General features: G+C 48.0%; 1 protein-coding gene across 5 annotated transcripts in view; it reads left to right on the forward strand.

The window, feature by feature from the left end:
- The window catches only part of SLC4A5 (solute carrier family 4 member 5), a 126529-nt gene that overhangs the window by 86309 nt on the left and 18024 nt on the right, over positions 1 to 22196 (forward strand). For all 5 annotated transcript variants that reach the window (XM_059942568.1, XM_059942567.1, XM_059942570.1 and 2 more), the window contains 13 exons: positions 247 to 404; positions 838 to 925; positions 1887 to 2041; positions 2411 to 2632; positions 4292 to 4466; positions 6312 to 6445; positions 7133 to 7404; positions 11672 to 11730; positions 14009 to 14209; positions 17474 to 17587; positions 18995 to 19156; positions 19972 to 20150; positions 21422 to 21494. In XM_059942568.1, the coding sequence (XP_059798551.1) occupies positions 247 to 404; positions 838 to 925; positions 1887 to 2041; positions 2411 to 2632; positions 4292 to 4466; positions 6312 to 6445; positions 7133 to 7404; positions 11672 to 11730; positions 14009 to 14209; positions 17474 to 17587; positions 18995 to 19156; positions 19972 to 20150; positions 21422 to 21494 (1992 nt within the window). The remainder of the gene's footprint in view (positions 1 to 246; positions 405 to 837; positions 926 to 1886; positions 2042 to 2410; positions 2633 to 4291; positions 4467 to 6311; positions 6446 to 7132; positions 7405 to 11671; positions 11731 to 14008; positions 14210 to 17473; positions 17588 to 18994; positions 19157 to 19971; positions 20151 to 21421; positions 21495 to 22196) is intronic.

Below are 22196 nucleotides of genomic sequence, written 5' to 3' on the forward strand. Positions count from 1 at the left end.
GGGTCAAGTCATTGCCTGTTCCTTCCCATCTACGAAAGGCTTAATTGGTCCCTGGGGTTAACCAACTTTGAGTCTCCTCATCTGCAGATTGTGGGAGAGTGTTGGCTTATTTCCTTCAGTCTCTTGAGAAACGCTGGGAGAATTTTGTAAGGTCAGGTCTCCACAGTAGTCTGAACAGGCTGAGTGAGAGCTGAAACCGCTGCACGTGAGTATCCATGGGTATCTCGTGTCCCCCTCACTGACCAGCGGAAAAACAAATTCATGAAGAAGATCCCCAAGGACTCAGAAGCCTCCAATGTGCTCGTGGGCGAGGTGGACTTCCTGGACCAGCCATTCATTGCCTTCGTGCGTCTCATCCAGTCAGCCATGCTGGGAGGAGTGACAGAGGTGCCTGTCCCCACCAGGTGAGAGCCATTGAAATCTGCCCACCATACCCACCCTCGGGTGGCCAGCTGTCCATGCAGTCAGCTAGTAGTGCTGTTGGAGACACCCCTAAATCGAAGAAGGAAAAGTAGGGAACTGTATGGCGAGGGCAATCTGACTCAGGAAGAATTTGAGAGAATTTATTTAAAATAATCATAAACAAGAAGTAGCCAGCAGCTGGGAGAGGCGCTGCTGGGTGAGCTCTGGGATGCCAGGGCATGGCAAAGATGCTCAGGTGGGAGTGAAGAGGAATGTCTCTCCAAAGCAAATACGGGATTCAGAGGAGGGAAGGGACACGTTTCTGCCCAGTTAAAAAATTAAGAATGGGTACGATTTAGGGCCAGAAAATCCTTCTCTCCACCTGCTTTTACTTTTCCTTCTCACTTTCCCCCTCCTCCTCCATCTTCTTTGCAGATTTCTGTTCATACTGCTGGGACCTTCTGGGAGAGCAAAATCCTACAACGAAATTGGCCGTGCCATTGCAACCCTCATGGTAGACGACGTAAGTGCCACGAGAAGCGTGTACCCCTGAATGTCATGGCTCCTGCGTCAAACAATGTGCCTTCATTCATTCACTTATCCAACAGTCACGTTTGAGCACCTACTGTATGCCTGACCCTGTGCAGGGTGTGAGGATTATGAGAATGAGGGAATAGTCTCTGCCCTTTAGGAGCACCAATCAAGTGGGAGAGATAGACCTACAACCCTAGAGTGAACCACGTGCTAACCGCCCAGGCTGTCAATGGGCCCTTCACACACGAGGGGGCTTTAAAGCTAAGGATGAGCACCAGCCTAGGAGGCAGGCATTCCAGGCAAAGGGCCACGGTTTGGAGAGGGAGGAGCTGGATGGAAGTGGTTTGATATAGGCTCAGTGTAAGAGCTTCTAGAGCAGGAGGTGACACCAGAGAGAGGAGCCATATACTACACGGAGCCTGTAGGCAGAGCTGAGAGTTGACACTATGTGACAGGGAGCCTAGAGGAGTTTAAACACGAGCATAGCCCAATCAGATCTGTAAAGTCAGAAAGAACCCTCTGGAGACAGTGTGGAATGATGCAGCCTGACCCTCCAAAGATGAAGGGCTGGGATGTTAAAACAGATTTGAAATACCTGAGCTTCTCCGACTGGGCTCTGCACAGGTTTTCTAATGAGCTCGCTCTGTGGGAAACTGAGAGCAGAAAGGTTAAGTAAGTAACTCAACCCAGGTCGGACAACTGGAATACAGAGACCTGGCCTTCAGGTCCAGGAAGAGCCGCCTTGCCCCATGTCCCACTGTCCCCACTGTGCTATGTTTCAGCTGCCCCGTTGTTCTCATCTCGGAAACTGAGAGCAAATTGGCAGCTGGAGTAATGGTTCAAAGTGACTTTCTTTGAAAGTATATGTGGTGTGCCCCCGGGAGGTGGATGAGATGGGGACCGCAGCAAGAGAGCGGCCCTTTCTCTTCCTCTGCCTCTTTCCCTGCCAGCTCTTCAGCGACGTGGCCTACAAGGCCAGGAATCGGGAGGATCTGATCGCGGGGATTGATGAGTTTCTAGACGAGGTCATCGTGCTTCCCCCTGGAGAGTGGGACCCAAATATTCGAATTGAGCCACCCAAGAAGGTGACTTCTGCTGACAAGAGGTGTGTATGAATGAAGGGGTGGCAATCGGGGAGCCGGGTCAGAGGGAGCTTTCAGTCTGTCCGTTTCTTTTTTTTCGATTTGAAAGAAAGATGTCAGCGTACATGGGTTTATACTCTTTTTTTTTCAGTTTCACTTTATTTCTCTGAAAAAAAGAATCAGAAGCAAATATGCTGAATGTGACCATCTGTAAAACCTGGGTGACCTGTGTGTGGGCGTTGCTAGATCATTCTCTGCATTTTCCTCTGTATTTTAAGATATTTGATGATTTTAGTTGGAAAGGTAAAGGAGTTGTGAGGACAGCCCTGGAGGTGCTGATCTCTTCCTAGGATTGGGAGCCCCACTGTCCCCTGTCGCCCTTCTCCTTCCAGGAAATCCGTGTTCTCCCTGACTGAGCTAGGCCAGATGAACGGCTCTGTGACGGGAGGCGGCGGCGGGGCTGGAGGCGGCGGCGGCGCTGCAGGCGGCGGCGGCGGCGGCGGCGGCGGCGGCAGCGGCGGCAGCGGCAGCGGGGCCGGCGGAGGGAGCAGCGGGGATGATGGGGAGATGCCAACCGTGCACGAGATCGGGGAAGAGCTCATCTGGACAGGAAGGTGCCCACTCCAGGCCTGACAGCGACACCAGTTGTCTTAGATTTCTCTTCTCCTCACTCACCATTTAGGAACCTTCTCCACCTCTGTCAGCAGCACCCACTCCGGGCCTTGGGATCTGGCCAATGCACGCTCTTCCTCCCCAGCCCTCAAAGCCCCTCCTGGATCTGGCAGGAAAGGGGAAGCTAGTGGAGGAACCCAAACTTTTCTCAGGACACCCTTTGTTACCGGTATTAGTTTCCTAGGGCTGCGGAAACAAAGTATCACAGACTGGGTGGTTTAAACAATAGAAATTTATTCTCTCACAGTTCTAGAGTCTAGAATTTCCAAATCGAGGTGTCAGCAGGGCCATCCTCCCTCTGAGATTCTGGGTGGAATCCTTCCTTGCCTCTCTGTAGCTTCTGGTGGTGGCCAGCAGTCCTTGGGGTTCCTTGGCTTGCAGCTGCACCATTCCCATCTCTGTCCGTGTCCTCAGATGGTGTTCTCCCTGTGTTTCTGTCTTCATATAGCATTTTCCTCTTCTTATGAGGACACCAGTCATATTGGATTAGGGCCCACACTAATGAATTCATCTTAACTTGATTACATGTACAAAATAAGGTCACATTTACAGGTTAGAATTTTGATATATCTTTTTGGGGGACATAATTCAGTCCATAAGAGTACCTTTTGAATTTTTTAAACCTTATGTTACCTAGTCAAAAAACTTGTTTTAAAAGAAAACAATAGAAAAATTTCCTGGCTTGCGTTTCTTTGCCAGCTCTTAGAATAACTTGGGTAGATCTGAATTTAGGAAAGGACACAGCCCTGCAAAGCTATGTGCAAATCATAACTTTGAGAACGAGTCATGTTTTTTATGCCCTTGGCTCTCTGCCCGCCAGTGGTTCCCAACTTTACCTACTCCCCACTCCCATCCTCACCCAGGGGACATCTGGCAATGTTCAGAGACATTTTTGTTTGTCCCAGCTGGAGGGGAGATGCCACTGGTGTCTAGCAGATAGAGACCAGGAATGCTGCTCAACATCCTCCAATGCACAGGACTGCCCTCCCCCCAACAGAGAATTCTCCAGTCCAAAATGTCAACAGTACCAAGGCTGAGAAAACCTGCTCTATGCTGAGCACTGTGTTAGGAGCTATGGAGACTAGCATCCCCAGTAAACACTCTCCCTAAACCTAAAATTCCCCGCTCGTTTGTTCCACAAAGCAAAGAAACCAGTTATAAGGTTCAGAATCTGCCCTTGATGAACCTGTTATAAACCAGGATCTCTCCATCTCCTAAAGTTGGACACACCTATGTTTACCAAGCACAGGCACCCTGCGGATGATCAGGGGCTTGAGGAGGATAGCCATCTATGGACCCCAGGATTTCCATTCCCTGTGGAATGTTAGGTCTACCCCAAGACATATTCCCATAAGGCCTTCCCTCTCCCACCCAGACTGTCCGTGACCACCCTTCCCAGTGGAGATGGTGCCAACCACAAACTCAGTCTAAAGACAGAATTCTTCCCTGGTCTTAAATGTTCTGGTGGAAAGATCCCTTTCCGCATCCACCCCTAGTCAAGTTCCCCTCCTCACTGCAGACTCTGCAGGCTCCTGTAAATAGCCCTGCCCCTGCACTGGTGTTTGTGGTGAGAAAGCAGTATCTGGGCCTGTCTTGAGCAGGTTCTTCGGTGGCCTGTGTCTGGATGTCAAGAGGAAGCTGCCCTGGTTCCCAAGTGACTTCTACGATGGCTTCCATATTCAGTCCATCTCTGCCATCCTATTCATCTACCTCGGCTGCATTACCAACGCAATCACCTTTGGTGGGCTTCTGGGGGATGCCACTGACAATTATCAGGTGTGTGTGAGCTGGGGACATGCATGCAAACCTCAGAAAAATCTGCTGCCACCAGGTAGTGGTAAGGAGCTTATTCCCATAATCCCAAAACCAAGGTTTGGGTTTGACCTACCATCCAGGTTCAGACCATCACTTTTTGTAATCCTTTACCCTTGAGAAAAATAATAATAAGCTGGCATAATTAAAAGGTCTAAAGCTAAATCATATTACTAAAGACCAAATTTAAAGATTATGTAAATAGAGCAAATGTTTAAGGGGAAATCATCTGCTTTGTTAGTTGATACTTTTCCTACTGATGCTTTAATGAGTTTAATGAGCACAATTAATTGAGTTGCTAATTGTGACCTTCTTCCCATACTTTTTAAAAAAACTAACCTTAAATTCTTAGCTTGAAGTTAAGACATTTTTAGAAATGTCTACCATGACAACAACACAGGTATACCTGGGGAAAACAGTTCAGCAGAGACACTAGCCTGAGACCCAGACAAGGGTCTTCTCCACTGGGGGCCTTTGGGATAGTATCACTGGAAAGCTCAGAGCACCAAGGTGAAGACCCATTTTCCCAGATAAATTAAGATGAGTGCCTATCTCCAGCCCACACCACTCTCCTGAGCAGCAGGTTCAATATCCAGCTACCTCCTGGGCATGTCCATATAGCTGCCCTTTGGGATCCCCCAACTCACAGGGCCAACATTGCATCCATTATCTTCCCTCCAGACCTGCTGCTCCCCCCAGCCAATGAGCGACACCATGGTTGACCCAGATATTCACACATCATCCTTGACTCATAAATCCCAGCTTCCCCCAGTAGCCCTCATGACATGATCCTACTTGCCTCTCAAGCCTCATCTCCCAGTATTCCCTTTCTCAGATTCCTGTCCTCCTCACTCATCTGCATTCTGTTTTCCATCAATCCTGATCATCTTTCAGTTCTTCAAAGACATGCTCCCTTTCAGCTCCAGCCTTTGTGAATACTGTTCCCCTTCCCGGCACACTCTTTCTCATCCACTTACCCTATTCTCCTGGTCAATTCTCTGCTCATTTTTTGGTTCTCAGCTTCCCTGTATCTACCTCTTGGGAGGCTTTCCTGACCAACCCTTCACTCTTACTGTGTGCTCCTACCTTATCCCAGCTTATCATATTCCATGGCAGTGGTTCTTAACAAGAGACGATTTTGACCCCTAAGAGACATTGGGTAACATCTAGAGACAGTTTGGGTTTTTATAACTGGGAGGTGAGGTGCTACTGAGATGCTAATAAACATCCTACAATGCGCAGGACAGCCCCCTACAACAAAGAATTATCTAGCCTGAAATGTCAGTAGTGCTGAGGTTAAGAAACTCTGCTGTATGGAAATCGCCTAGTTTCTTGTGTGTATATCCCACTAGAATGAAGATGCATTATCTTGTTTGTACATGGGTCCTTAATGTCTAGCACAATGCCTGATACATAGTAGGCCCTTAATAGATTTTTGAATGAATGAATGAATGAATGGTCTGACCTTTAAAATCACCTACTAGATCTTTGAATGAATAAATGATTGGGTGGATGAATGGACTGTCCTCTGGGAGTAGAATGGGCACAGGAACAAGCATGACCATTGGCAGCCCTGTTTTCTAGGCCCTAGGGTGCCAAAAGGAAGTCACATGGGACCTAGAATTAGAGAGTGATGCTTGGCAATTGTGAGAGGTTGTGGAGTCAGAGATGGGGAGCAGAATTTGAGGAGGAGAGGACCTAGGATAGAGGACGAGCACTGTGGCCCTTGCTGAGATAACTGGGTTCTAACCTGTCGGAGAGGCCCCTTTCTCACACCTCTACTGAGCCTCACACTCCTCATGCCCCCAGGGAGTGATGGAGAGTTTCCTGGGCACTGCCATGGCTGGCTCCTTGTTCTGCCTCTTCTCGGGACAGCCTCTCATCATCCTCAGCAGCACAGGGCCCATCCTCATCTTCGAGAAGCTCCTCTTCGACTTCAGCAAGTAGGTGCCCTTGGTGGCCCCCAGTGCCTGCTTTCACACTTGGGACAGTATGCCAAGGTTGGGGTAGGGGAAGAGCCCCAAGGGGGAGGTGGGGTGAGAAGGTACCAAAGCTGTCTTTACCTGTAGGAGGCACTGCCAGGTGGTCCCTCCTGACTCCCTCCGATATCTGCCTTTAAGCCACCTTAGTGCATATTAGCACAGCCCATGGGGAGAAATCCAGGCAAGACAAGAGGAGAGAATTCACACTGCTTTGCTCATGAGCAATTATGACTTGAAAGTCAATGCAGTGTATAAAAAGTTTCAAGCTGGAGGTCAGAAGGCTATACCCTGACTCACGCAGCTCTGGGCTCAGTTGCCTCACCTACAACATGAGCCCATTTCTAAGGTCTGCTCCAGCTGTGTCATTCTGAAATTCCCTGTTTTTCCTTCACTCTGGTGTTTTTTACCAAATGTGTAAGAACCGAAGTGTGTGAGCACCTTTCTGCCACCCCATGGGAGCCTTTCCCGGAATTCTCAAAGACCAGACAACCCCACCCGGGAACTGTCCCCATCCCCAGTCCTCTTGTACTTCCTAGGAGGGCATCTGTGCCACAGGAGGGGCAGATGAGGCGCCCAGGGTGGGTCTGGGGAGCCGAGCACAGCCAAGAGCCTTGGGCTGGAGGCCCTTCGATTCCCTCTGCTTTCCAGAGGCAATGGCCTGGACTACATGGAGTTCCGCCTCTGGATTGGCCTACACTCAGCTGTCCAGTGCCTTATCCTGGTGGCCACAGATGCCAGCTTTATCATCAAGTATATCACCCGCTTCACTGAGGAGGGCTTCTCCACCCTCATCAGTTTCATCTTCATCTATGATGCCATTAAGAAGATGATTGGTGCCTTCAAGTACTACCCCATCAACATGAACTTTAAGCCTGACTCTATCACCATCTACAAATGCGAGTGCGTCGCCCCCGACACAGGTGACCGGTAACCCCAGAGGTGCCCTAGGCCCCCTCCCACTACCCACTCCCCTCTAACACCCACTCCCCCTCTGCCTCCCCCCCTCTACCCCGTTGTCTACTCAAATGCAGGAGCATGAGCCTGCTTGGGAGGGGCTGTTCAGCCAAGGACTTTCTGTCCCAAAGGAGCAAATACAGGGTCTTAAACCAGTTTTTGGAAGGAAATCAAGGGGACAGGAGGTCTAATGAGGATCACAATGCCAGAGCCCAGGGTCGTAGTCAGGAGGGAGCAGTGATAGTGATACCCCAGGAAGGGAAGAAGGCATGCTTGGCCTCAGTGTGGAGTAATGTGGAGGCCACACCAGTCAGAAATGCTACTCAGGGGTTCCTGCTCTAGGCCAGAGGTAGGCCTGATGGAGCCTAAAGTCCCTCCCAGCTCCATGAGCACTTGACACCATGAGTTCTCCCTGACACATCACTGCCAGTGTGTTCACACCAGAGGGATGAACATCCCTACAGATGGGGACGTGTCCAGGGTAGAGGACTAGTCAGGGTGGAGGAGGACCTGGCAACTATGTCATTAAAGAATGGTTAGAGAACCTGGGGTTATCCAGGCTTTTAGAGAGGTATTAGAGAAAGACTGTCATGTCACAGAGGGGCCAGATTCACCCTGTGTAACTATAAGATGCAGAATGAGGGCTGAAGAACAAAAGCTCCAGGAGCCAAACGCTGGCTGAATTCAAGGTATATCTTAACAGTGGTGGAAGCCACCACCCTGAGAGGTATTGGCCCCCTCGGGTGGTAGCAAGCTCCTTGGACACTACCTGGATATCCATCTGCCAAAGGTATTGTAAAAAGGATCCCTGTGCTGGGTGGGAGGCTGAATCAACCAACTGGTCAACTCATTCCTGTGAAGTCCCTTTCTGACCAAAAAAGTGCCATCTGTAAAGTTAGGACTTGCCATAGCTGAACAACTGGCCTCTTTCACAGTCAGAATCATGCCCCTAAGAGCTTTCAGTGGGACGTGCTCAGAGTGCCCAGGATGCTATAGAGCAGAGGCTAGAGAGCCATCCACATACCTCTTAGCACCACCAGGCTGGACTCACAGAGAAAACTGAGGTCCAGAGACACCCAAGGTCACACCAAATGTCAGTTTCCCTAGGGGATATCAATGCTGGCCCTTCCAGTCTCATGGAACGCTTGTGAGGTTTTCATATCTATACTCAGATTCAGTTGGCATTTCACATAAGTAGTTACCATGTTGTTCAGCACCTTAATGCATACAACTGATAAAAAATATTGATAAGTCAACCAAAAATATTTGTTGCACAATTATTGTGCACTCTACTTTAGACTAGGCCTTGTAAAGATAAAGTTGTTCTGACATCAGGGAATATAGTTTTGGTTGTACCCTCTCACCCTCTGTCACTGCTCTGAATTTGTAAAGATGTCGAGACAATTTTTTTCTCTTCTTTTTTTTTTTCTATAATTAATTTTGAGTTATTTCATTAAAACCCAGCAGTAGGTGAAGCTGTCTGTTGTCCTGAGCCAGGGCATGTTGCTTGCCCAGGGGAGTGAGGAGATCCTACCTGCAGGCTCTTGTCATCACACTGTAGAGCAAATCCCATCTCTGTGGACTAAGCCCCATCAAGGCACTTGTTTTCTGCTCACACCCTCTGGACTACAGATCCAATGCACTGAACACAAATGTTCGCACAAACATGGCTTTTGGAAGTACACATCCTTAATTTCTTTCAGAAATGGTCCAAATTCTAGGGTCATATGTGGAACTTTGGCCATTCTGGCAATCATCTGTCCACAGGAGGAACCAAACATAGGGGTTCCCTAGGAACAGGGCACATAAGGTAGGATTTGAGAACTATAATAGAATCCACCTACCACCAAATAGTGTCCCCTCTGGCCTTACCCAGGTGCCTAATGTCACCTCATTCTTTTGGGTCATGCTATTGCCATGATTCTCAAAGTTGGTCCCTGGAAGCAGCATCAGCACTATCTGGGAACTTGTTAGAAATGCAAATTCTCAGGCCCCACCCCAGACTTGCTGAATCAGAAACTCTGGGATAGAGCCAGCTGTATATTAACAAGCCTTCTGGGTGATTCTCATGTATGCTTAAGTTTGAGAACTACTGCTCTATTAAACTGAGTCATTATTAGCAACTAGCCATAGTGAGATTAGGTTTTCAGTTTCTTCATGGAGAGTAAAGGAACTGGAAACAGGACAAGTTAGTTTTGATTAGGACAACATGAAAGGGAAAATTCTAGATGTTTAGGAGACTGGGGAGGGGAGAGCTAGCTAGGAGGGTTTCTTTCCCAGTCCATGGGCCACTCGTTTACTAACTGTTCCATAATCCTAGTGTTACTGCAAAACCCAGTGTGACTGTGGTACACTATCACTCTTTGTCACTCTTTATCATAAGAGCTTGTTTCGGGGCACGCTTTTTAATCTGATCTTGTTTCCATTGTAACTGGTTTGTATTCTATTTGTGGATGCTGCACACACTGACTTGGCTGCTTTCAATCCCAAGTGAGTACCACTTTGTAAACACTAGAATTGAAAAATATTTGATACTTGGACCCTTTCTAGGATTTTCCATGTTACAGTTCTTCCTTCTTCATCTCAAAGTGGCTTTCAGATAAACCTCACAAAGTTCTCGATATAAAAGAATGGCAAAGCCTCAGCAGAAGACTTCAAAAGAATGTCTGATCTGACAACCTTGGGCAATGGAAGTGCATCTACACTCACCAGGCTCGAGTGTTAGCTGGGAGTCCTGTAGCATTTGCGAGGGGACCCCTGAGTCAGCCTTCCTGCTCCATTGTTAACTGTGCATCATGTTCTTTTGGTCAGTAGTGTGAGGAAAGGCAGCAGATGTCCCTGATTTCTCTTCAGTGAAGCGTCCTTCAGAACAATTGTAACAAAACTCTGGGTTTGTAGAACATCTCAGAATATTCTGCCCTAGGTCAAGACTGAATTCCTTAGCCACTCCCAGCCCCAACTGCCCCAGAAGTAGGCAACATAGAAGGGCCCTGTGATCCCATCCACCCCATGACAGTTTGTTGGAGGTTGGAGGAAGCTTCATGAATAACCTCTTATTCCCTCTGGGTTCCTAGCAGGAGCTAAATGGGGTTTGCGATGCGTTTAGATTATTGCCAGCAAACTGGCTGAGCCTCCTCCCTCCCTCCTTAAATCAGCTGCAGAGGAATTGCTTAGTCAGTCTTCACTTGGGGGATGAAGGCAAGGAGAACTTGGCCCTTCTCCTCTACACATGCAGTGCAGGAACAAGAGAGAGGGTGACCTCCAAAGCTGCCTTTTTAATAAATGGCTGCATCCCTCAAGGAGGGGATTACAGGTCCTCTCAGCTCGTCTCATGGCCCCTAAAAGGACCCCTCCTCTGCTCCACTTAGGGACACTGAGGCTGGGGCAGGGGACTGTGGACAAGGGATGCAGAGTGAACAGCTGAGAGCAGCACCTCTGGGGTCCTGATTCTCCTTCAGGTCCTGGGCCCAGGTTTACTTTTCCTCAGCTAGCATTTAACGGGCAGATTAGGGAAGATACCCAGCAAGTTCTTACAGGCCCAGCTGACCTGAAAAAAAAAACCAACAAAAAACACATATGGACAGGGCAGGAGAGAAAGGAAGTGTATGTGGAGGGGAGCAGGGCAGGGAAGGAAGCTCGTCGTATAGAGCTGGGAGGTGTGTAGGCTCTGGGCCAGCCTGCCTGGGATGGATAACGGCTCCTCCAAGTGTGAGTTGCGTGACCTTGGGCAATGGGCAGGTTACTTAACCTCTCTGGGCCTCAGTTACCTCATCTTTAAAATGTGGAGATTTCTTGGGGATTTAGGAACTTAGCAAGATGATGTATGTAAGGGTTTGGCACAGTGCGTGGCAAAGAGTAAGTTCTTTGAATATGTCAAGTCTAAGAGCACAGACATTGGTCAAGTGGGTGGTAGGGATTCACAAGGCACATTATTTACCCACTTGTGTTAGCATTTTGTCTTGGCAGCAGTTTTTAAAGCCAGCCCTTCCATGTCAGACAGGAGCTGTCCTAACCTGGCCCAGCTAGACTGTCGGAGCTGTGGCCCAGGCTCCCTCCCACAACCCCTGCCCTCCCAAGTGAGGAGAGTGAAGGGTACAGCTGCCCTCACAATGAAAGCCGGTCCTTGTCTCTAAGGAACTGGAAGGAAATGGGCAAGAGTGGGGCCTGGGGTGGGGTGCAGGATCCCCACCCAGCAGTTGCTGACCCTTCCCCACGCCCTGTGCTCATCCACAGCGAATACAACCGCGTTCAATGCTTCAGCCACGTCGCCACCAAACACCAACACTTCTCTGGTAAGTCCTTTGTTCATGTCAGACATTCAAGGGCTTATGTTTGTGGGGAGAATGAGAAGACTTGGGAAACTTAGACCAGACTTGCAGAGATTAACCCTGGTGCACACCCACAGCAGGGTCACCCGCAGAGCTGTGAAAATGAGTATTTTTATTTTAAGTATATACTGTCAAAATCCCATTTTGTCTCATTTTATTAAATCCTTGTGCATAAACCTCCCCCCCTCCCTCACACACACACACACACACACACACACACACACACACACACACACGACGGGGAGGGGGGCGGGGTTGAGGTGAGGAATGGTAAGTAGGGCTGCGCAAGGCTGTAAACTTTCCCGCCCATCTTTCTACCTTCTTCCTTGCCTTTCTACCGAGGACTCCCAGTTCCTAACCAACAATGCCACCCTCCAGCCCCAGAAAGCTTATTAATGCTCCCCCCTCTCTGAATCTGATCTGTCCTTTGCACTCATGTGTCTCCGAGGGCCCCAGGTCTGGTCTGCCTTTCCCGATAATGATGAGCAGTGGCCGTCAGGAGAAGACACCTAGCCTAAGTGGCACTAATGGTGGGAAGTAGAAAACCAGGTGAAGGGTAGCACCTGGTCGGTGCTGGGAGGAGACTTTTGGACTTTTAGTGTCCCTAAGCTTGCCCCTTAAGTTACCCCTGCACAAGCAGCTGACTGCTCAATGGCAATTTAACCTAAGATTTTCTCAAGTATCTGATTTTGAGGGAGGAAAAATGGAATCAGTCAGTGCCTATGTATGAATACTTACTATGTGTAAGGTGCTGTGTGCGGGTGATATGATGGTTCGAAAAACATGTAAGAAACAAACGTGGTCCTTGCCCTCCAACCTGCTTGTAATATGCATGTGGAGATTAACCTGAAAAAGTAACGGGCAGCACAAGTAGAGCGTGCCATGCATCAAACATAGGTCAAATGCATCCTTCCAGCAGTGGAGGCAGAACGTACTCTGCAAACTAGAGAAGAAAGCCTCATAGAGAAAGTAGAACGTGATCTGGTCTTGAAGGTTGGGAAAGTTGGTTCCAAAGAGAACAGCACATTCCAAGCCTAGGGACCAGCATAGACAGAAGGGCACAAGAGGAAAAGCACAAAATCTGTCCTGAGGACAGTGGGTGGACCAGTCCTGCTGAGACAGAGTGAGGGTGGGGCATCACACAGGGAAATCAGGAGAAATAAGCCAAGACAGAGATGTTGGGCCAGACCAGTGCGGCAGTAGAGGCACGGCTACATTGCGGGGAACATTTCCACTGTGTTGGTCTGTTGATCCCCATTCTATTGGTCTATTGATCTAAGCAGGCCCAGGGCCAGCTCAGATTCAAAGGGGAATCACCTTTTGATGGGAGGACCGTTGATGTCACATCGCAAAGGAGTGTGGACACAGGGAGCCATGATCCATTGGGGACCGTTATTATATCAAACTACCACACTTCTCTTAATACAGACATACATTATGGCTAGTTGCAAACATCTGTTTACTTCATTATGTAGGTTCCTGAATATTTGCACATTTATTTTTCAAAATATAAATTAAATTTTATTATACATTACTCTCCTTCTATTACACTTAGAAACATATATATTAATATACATGTGTGAATATAGATATATGAATATATGTACATATACATACTTAGGAACATAAATAAGAATATATATAGGAATGTGTATTTTATATATATATATATATATATATATATATATATATATATATATATATATATATATATATATATATATATATATAGTTGTTTTGTGTGCCCTGGATTTTAGGCATCTGGGACACCAAAGGTCAAGTGACTGAAGTGATTAACCCAAAAGAGGTCTGACAAGGGTGGGGTGTGAGCCCCTTTCCTTCTTCTATGCACACAAAAAGTGTGTGCATAGAAGAAGGAAAGGGGAGGATAAATGTGAGACACTCCAGGAAGGAGTTGTGGACAGGACCCATGGTTGATTGACTGAGATGGGAGCCAGTCCTGCACTTTTCCTCCTCGCTCACAAAGCAGTACAACCTAGAACACAATGAAGAAGCACATGTCAGCTCCTAACCTTCCCAGGGAACCTCCTGCTTGTCATTCCTTGAAACAGCCTGTCCCCAGGACCATCACTCTGTTGCTGGGCACTATCATGGGGCAGGAGGGCTGGGGCCCCTTGGAGGGTGGGAGGGGTGCGTGGGCTGCCTGGACACTGCAGTGGGGAGGAAACAGCTGACCTCCCAGGAAGGCCCTGACTGTTTCTCTCCTGTCTTGGTCTCCAAGTACAACCCCCTTAACCTCACAGCGTTGGACTGGTCCCTGCTGAGCAAAAAGGAGTGTTTGAACTATGGTGGGCGCCTACTTGGGAATTCCTGCCAGTTCATCCCAGACTTGGCACTCATGTCCTTCATCCTTTTCTTCGGGACATACTCCATGACCCTGACCCTGAAGAAGTTCAAATTCAGCCGCTATTTCCCTACCAAGGTAACTTCACCCTACAGTCAGACCGTTCACATGGAAGCCACCACTGAGTCCCTGAGAGGGTTCTGGTCCATCTGATGGAATGGACACCACATCAGCACTTGCTCACTGAGGTTTTTTCAAGTTAAGAGCACAGACTTTGGATCAGAGAGAACTGGGTTCCCTTGTTGTCAAGCCCCATGACAACACTTGATATTGTCAGACTTTTATCTTTAGCCTAGTAGTATATTGTGGGTTTTTTCCTTTTATTTCCCCAATGACTAATGAAGTTGAAAATCTTATCATGTGTTTAATGGACATATGACCATCGACTTTCTTTTTTTTTTTTTAATACTGAGTTGTAATTTTAAAAGAAGTGACTTATAAAGAAGTCACTGTTATTTTTTTTTTGAGATCTTTATTGGAGTATAATTGCTTTACAATGGTGTGTTAGTTTCTGCTTTATAACAAAGTGAATCAGCTATACATATACATATATCCCCATATCTTTTCCCTCTTGCGTCTCCCTCCCTCCCACCCTCCCTATCCCACCCCTCTAGGTGGTCACAAAGCACCGGGCTGATCTCCCTGTGCTATGCGGCTGCTTCCCATTAGCTATCGATTTTACATTTGGTAGTGTATATATGTCCATGCCACTCTCTCACTTTGTCCCAGCTTACCCTTCCCACTCCTCGTGTCCTCAAGTCCACTCTCTAGTAGGTCTGCATCTTTATTCCTGTCCTGCCCCTAGATCCTTCATGACCATTTCTTTTTTATATATATATTCCATATATATGTGTTAGCATACGGTATTTGTTTTTCTCTTTCTGACTTACTTCACTCTGTATAACAGACTCTAGATGACCATTGACTTTCTTCTTGTAAGAGCCTGTTTAAATCTCTTGCACATTTTCAACTGGGTTGTCTGTCTTTTTCTTTCCAATTTGCAACTCTTTATATATTCTGGATAGAAACATTTTTGTGATCATATGTGTTGCAAATATCTTCTGCTCTATGACTGGCCTTTTTACTTTCTTAATGGTATCTTTTGATTAATAGAAATTCTTAGCTTCACTGTAATCAAATATATCCAATTTTTCCTCAAGGAAAATATTGGATAGAAGATATTCTCCTATGGTATCTTCTAAAAGCTTCATTGTTTTTCCTTTCATGTTAAATCTATAATATACCAGAATTGCTTTTGACATATAGTGTGAGAGAGTGTTGTTTGTTTTTTATTTAGATAGCCAATTGTTCCAGCACTTTTAAATTTTATTTTATTTTTACAAACTAAAGAGGAAATTTTATTTACTTAGGTAACATTGGTTTATAACATTATATAAGTTTCATGCGTACATTATGTTTATACTTCTTTTTTTTTTTACATCTTTATTGGAGTATAATTGCTTTACAATGTTGTGTTAGTTTCTGCTGTACAACAAAGTGAATCAGCTATATGCATACATATATCCCCTCCCTCTTGAGCCTCCCACCCACCCTCCCTATCCTACCGTCTAGGTCGTCACACAGCACTGAGCTGATCTCTCTGCCAGCACATTTTTTTTAAAAAAGACCATCCTTTTCCCACTGCTCTGCAGTGCTTCCCTTGCCATATATCAAATGTACACATGTGATGGGATCTGTTTCAAGGTTCTTTATTCTGTTTCACTGATTTATTTGTATGCCAATATCACAGTCTTCATTTCTAAAACTGATAATAAGTCTGTATATCTCACAGACCAAACTTTCCCTCTTTGTCCTTCTTTTTCAATAATGCCTTGGCCCTTTGTATTTCCACATAAATTTTAGAATCTTAAATTTCACCAAAATAAAAACTTATTGGAATTTTGATAGAATTATATTGACTCTAAATGTCAATTTGGGGAGAATTTACACCTCTCAAATTCTGAGTCTTCTAATCCTTGAATATGGTATACCTTGCCATTTATTAAGGTCTTTTATTTATTTATTTAATTTATTTATCTTTGGCTGCGTTGCGTCTCCGTTGCTGCACACGGCTTTCTCTAGTTGTGGCGAGCGGGGGCTACTCTTTGTTGCAGTGCGAGGGCTTCTCATTGCGGTGGCTTCTCTTGTTGTGGAACATGGGCTTTAGGTGCGCGGACTTCAGTATTTGTGGTTCACGGGCTCAGCAGTCGTGGCTCGTGGGCTCTAGAGCTCAGGCTCAGTAGTAATTGTGGCGCACGGGCTTAGTTGCTCCACGGCCATGTGGGATCTTCCTGAACCAGGGCTCGAACCCGTGTCCCCTGCGCTGGTAGGCGAGTTCTTAACCACTGTGCCACCAGGGAAGTCCCTATTAAGGTCTTTTTTTTTTTTCTCCATAATATTTTGTAGGTTTTGATCTTGAGGTCTTGCACATTTTTTATTAGAGTTATTCCTAGATACTTGATTTTTTTTTTGTTTTTACCTATTGTAAATGCTAACTGCTATTTTAACTTCATTTTCTAACTGTTTTGGGGCTAGAATAAAAGCATTTATTAATCAAAACAGCACTTGCATATGTGAGCAACAGTTGTGAAATGAAGAGGGGCACTGGGAAGATTTTTATAATGCTCTTCTAACAGAAACCCCATGAGCACTCTTCTAAAGCCATCTTAAATAAATTTTCTACTACTATTACTACCAATAATAATAATGATGATGATGAAAAATATCTTTGATATGAATAATTGAATTTTTGCCAATATTTTGTAAAGACTAAATAAAAGATTTTTGGGAAGATTTACAAAATACAAACTGAGCAAAAAATAGTGTACTTGCAACACGAATGCATCCTCAAGAGAAATTCCCTCCCTTCCTTCCAACTTCCAACCAGATCATATCCCTAAGTTGCCTTTTATATAAAAATTCCAGAGCAGTGACTGCATCTGAGAATATCTATTGCCTGAAGGATGAAATAAAATTCATGTTAGTGTCATATTCTTTTATCACCACCTTTTTTTCCCCTCAAATTAATACTTACAAAGTGCCATGTTGCCACCTGGAATTTAGTGTTGCAGAGAAGAATGAGATCACACCATTTCACAGCCATCAGTTTGGTAAAAACACAAAGGTCTTGGAAAACCAAGTATTGGAAATGAAAAGTGATGGGTGGGAGTGTCACCAGGTTCATCCAACTTAGAGAGTGACTGGCACTCTCTGAGATAGCTGAGGATGGGTCTTCTGACTCTGGAGCTCAAGCTCTCAGCAGCTCTCCTCTTCGCTACTGGAGGACGGGGTCTGCCTGGAGCAGGCAAGAGCTTCTCTGACTTGCTCGTCTCTTTTCTGCAGGTTCGGGCCCTAGTAGCTGACTTTTCCATCATTTTCTCCATCCTGCTGTTCTGTGGAATTGATGCCTGTTTTGGCCTGGCAACCCCCAAGCTGCTCGTGCCCAGCGTCATCAAGGTTTGCCCAGGGCCCCTGCTCTGTGCATTCTCTCCGCCTGCCCACCAGCTGCAGATCCTTTCCCCTCTATGCTGATCAAATTTTTATGTGCTCAGCCAAGTGGCCACGTGTGTTCTCTGTATGCTCCACCCTTCCCACACGGCCTGCTAGGGGCGGTCCTTTGAGATGGTGGTTCGGGGATATATCCACGATGAACTCCTGCTGTGTAGCCACAGGATGGGGAAGGTGCTGGAATCTACTCTCCAGCCCAGCTGAAGCCCCTTGATTTCCACTTACAGGTTTACAATTCCCTCACTCATGGCAGTCTACAAGTTGGGCCGTCTGTTGAAAATGGTCCTTTAAAACAGTGATCCTCGGGAGCTCCCTGGTGGCCTAGTAGTTAGGATTCTGGGCGTTCACTGCCATGGTTCATTCCCTGGTCGGGGAACTGAGATCCCGCGAGCCACGTGGCGATGCCAAAAACAAAAACAAAAACAAAACAGTGATCCTCAAAGTGTGGTCCCCAGACTAGCATCTCGCCCTCATCTGGGAACTTGTTAGGAATGCAAATTATCAGCCCCACTCGAAACCCATGGAATCAGAAAGTCTGGGGGTGGGGTTCAGGGCTTTGAATTTAACGAGCCCTCCAGGAGATTCTGGGGCCTGCTTAAGTTTGGGCACCACTGCTTCAGAATTTCCCATTAGTCTAGAGTTGGTGCCATTTGCTTGTAGCTCCGCTTGAGCCCTGCTCCCTCACAAGGAGCTCCACCCGTCTAAACTGGACTGGGAGGTACAGGTTCTAGAATTGACCCTCCCTGCCTTTGAGGGCTTGACCTTTGCAATATTATTTCAGCTTAAACATCTCGTAAAACTCATGTTGGCCTTGAAATTTAAAGTACTTCTTTCTCTGAAGTAAACAAAAGATAAACCTCAGCCCAGCTCCTGCACAGATAATCCTTTATTCTTAATATGCAAGTCTAAATTAATGTTCGGTGTTTTACAGACAATTCTATAACCTCCCCAGACAGATGACTCAGAGAAGAGACAGAAAGCATCAGGCACTGGGCCCATCATTTTCTTTTTTCTTGCTGTTGGGCCTCATTTCCATTTCTTGTTAACATATTTTGCAATTAGTGACCACAAGCTCTCTACCAATGCCCCCTGACTCTGCACCTCCCCGTTTCCCAAACAAGCCCATGGCGGCTGCAACAAATCATCTCCTTTGCTCTGTAGACACCACGCCCTTCCCAAGTCTGTGCCTCCGGGGTCTCTTTAAAGTTGCAGGTGCCTAATGTCTTTAAGGGATAAGATTGCACTTGAAAAGTACCCCAGGTGTGGGAATAGCGGGAAGTCTGGGAGAGCGGACCAGACAACAAGTGCACCGGGACAAGGGAGAGAGAAAAGGGCCTTCTCCTTTGCTCTGCTCAGCCCACGCGGCCTGATCGAGGCTGGTTCGTGGCCCCCTTTGGGAAGAACCCGTGGTGGGTGTACCTGGTAAGCATCCTGCCCGCCCTGCTCGTGACCATCCTGATCTTCATGGACCAGCAGATCACGGCCGTCATAGTCAACCGGAAGGAGAACAAGCTGAGGGTAAGGCTGGTGCTAGGAGGAGGGGCACAATCTCTTTCTTTCCACAGAGCCAGAAGGAATGAAGGAGGGAGGAGGTGCTTCTTTCAAAATGTTGGGCCATGTGTGAAGCAAAATATGAAGGCAGAAGACTGGAGTTCCGGGGGTGGGGAGAATATGACCTCCAGATGTGGGTAAGGCCAGAAGGGCCAGCGGGGAGGCTCCAAGGGCCAGGACCAAGCCCAGGATGGGCCGCTGGGCACGGCTCCTTGCTTCTCCCAAAGTGACCCTCCCGCTCTGTCTCCTGACAGTGAACTTGGGAGTCTGAACAGATCCTAACAAGGGGATTTTGACCCAGAACCATAAGGCAGAGGAGCGTCCTTAGCCTTCCTGGCCCCGCCAACCGTCCTCCCTGCCTCTGAGTCTGAGGAGACAGACTACTCTCTCCCCCATCCCAATCTGGATCACTCTAGGCTTGGTCTGGGCCTGCCCCACCTGGGACCCCTCATTAGGGAATTATAGAGATATTGGGCTGCTGGGTAGGAGACCTTCTTCCCAAGGACCCAAACCCAGGGCCTCTCCAAGCCTGAACACCCCTCTCCTCCCTTACCTGCATCAGTTCCCTGGTTCACCAAACCCTGGGGTTGGTGAGGCCTGGTCACCTTAGGGTGGCAGTCCTCTCAGAGTACTGCATAGAAGCCCCCGGGGAGCCCTCAAAGCGTGTTCCGCAAAATGGCTGCCTTGGGAGAGTTCTGTCTCCCCCACCCCACCGCAACAGGTGGTTGGGAACAGGCTCGCTAGACAGCGTCCCCCCCCCCCCCCCACCGCTGCCCCTGCAGAAGGCCGCCGGCTACCATCTGGACCTGCTCTGGGTGGGCATCCTCATGGCTCTCTGCTCCTTCATGGGGCTCCCCTGGTACGTGGCTGCCACGGTCATCTCCATTGCCCACATCGACAGCCTCAGGATGGAGACGGAGACCAGCGCCCCTGGGGAGCAGCCGCAGTTCCTGGGGGTCAGGTAGGTGGGGGTCAGGGCCCGAGGACCACCTGGGCAGGAGTGGGCAGATTGGGGGCAGTGGGGAGGAAGCAGGTTTTTCTTACCATCAAGGCGTTTGGGTGAATAGGGCCCCTTCTCTAACAACCCAGGAACCACAGGGATAGGAGTGATAGCCCTGAAGGGAGGGAAGAGGGAGACGAAAAGTCAGTTTTAAGCGGTGCTTTTTTCTTAATAGATTCCAGTCAGTACACCCCACGCCCTACACATGCTCTCACCTCTCATCTGTATAGCTGCTCAGGGGTTCCCACAGAGCCCCTTCTGACCTGACTCTTTGTCTCCTCTTCAAGACTCCCTAGCCATGCCGTCCCCCAAATCCCCCAAAGCAGGGTTCGGGTCCTGCTCAATCTCCATTCCTCCAGAAAGCCTTTCCAGGACCACTCCCACCCCCTGGGCTGTGGCCCATGGCCTGTCCTTCACTCGCCCCTCCTCTCATGTGAATGTTTCAGGCAGGGAAGCGCATCTTCCACCCCTTAGGACCTCTGGGGTGAGCCCACATCAGACCCTGGCATTCTCATACACGGCTGTCCTAAGAGCTTCTCCTCACTACCTCGGAATTCCTGGGCTGCCCAGGCGGCCCTGAGCAAGGTTCCTATGGTCAGGGCAGGGTCCCCTCCCCAACCCCTGAGCCCCAGATGGCTGGGCCTGAGCAATCTGCCCCAGAGCCCCAGGCTTCCCCTGGACTTGTGCCTGGGTCTGAGCACTCCAGAAAACATACCTGCCCTCCAGCCCCTGACACCTGCTCTGCCAGCAGCCAGACCCCCTTCCCCTAAATCCTCATCAGTCATGCCCCACAAGCATGGGATCTTATTATAATCAAAGGGCAGAGATAATAAGCACTTCATATCCCACTTCATCCTCACAACAGCCCCTGAGGTGCGTGCCATTAGTTATGTTCTACTAATGCTGAAGACATTTAGGGCCTTGCCTGATGCCACACAGCTAGTAAGTGTCAGAGCCAGGATTCAACCCAAGTTGGTCTGGCTCAAGCACCCCCTGTTAGCCACTGCACTGGATAACCTCCTGAACACCCCTACAAATGCCCTCACCTCAGTCGGATTCCCTCTCTTCCCATGTGCCGGGCAGCTGGTCCTCAGGTCACTGGTTTACTCTCTGGAATGGGGCAGCAAGGCAGAGGCCAGAGCCTCAGACACAACCTTCAAGTGCCCACAGAGGGCTGGAATGGTCATGGAGCATCTCCCAATCCACCCTGACCATGTGTTCTTTTCTGCCAGGGAACAGAGAGTGACCGGCACCATTGTCTTCATCCTGACAGGGATCTCTGTCTTCCTGGCTCCCATCCTGCAGGTGAGGCTCTGCACCCTCTGCTAGGGCCCTGTCCACCTGAGAAGGCACTGATCCGATGCCTCAGAGGGGGGAACAGCCTCCCTACAAGGCCCCTAAAAAGGCAGGATCCTATTAGGCCAGACATGTTTCATCATTATTACTGTTTTCTGTAATGTTGCATCCTTTATTATCAGCACCAGGCCATCCTCACTGCTCTTTCCCACCCCTCCCAGGGTCCACCCTCATCTTTCTGAAGGACCCTTCCCACAGACATATCTGCCAATTTCCATCCTTGCTTAAATCAGTAGCTTCTCAAGCTGGTTGTGTTTCCACGTTGTAGTTTATGGCCTCCTTGCTCACCTATTTCCTGAAGTTTAAAACTTGCAGTGGGGGAGGGAGGCTTCTGTCGTTATTCTTGGGGCCTGTTTTCTGCTCCTCTGTCTTGCATGTCTTGGGCGCATAAGTGACTTTTCCCCACACTGTTAGAAGCTCCTCTTGCTCATGTCCTTCCAGATCAGCTGGAAGAGATGATAGCAATGGGGTGTACATTTGGAGCATGGGTCCCCCAGAAAGGCTTTCCATTCCAGCCACTCACCTGTTGTATTAGTCTGCTCTGGGTGCCATAACAAAAGGCCACAAGCTGGGTGGCTTAAACAAGAGACATTTATGTTCTAGAAGTAGATCATGGTCTTTCCTCATGTGTGCACGTCTGTGTCCTATGTA

The sequence above is a fragment of the Balaenoptera ricei genome, chromosome 13 (assembly GCF_028023285.1).
Source record: "Balaenoptera ricei isolate mBalRic1 chromosome 13, mBalRic1.hap2, whole genome shotgun sequence".
Taxonomy (NCBI): Eukaryota; Metazoa; Chordata; class Mammalia; order Artiodactyla; family Balaenopteridae; genus Balaenoptera; species Balaenoptera ricei.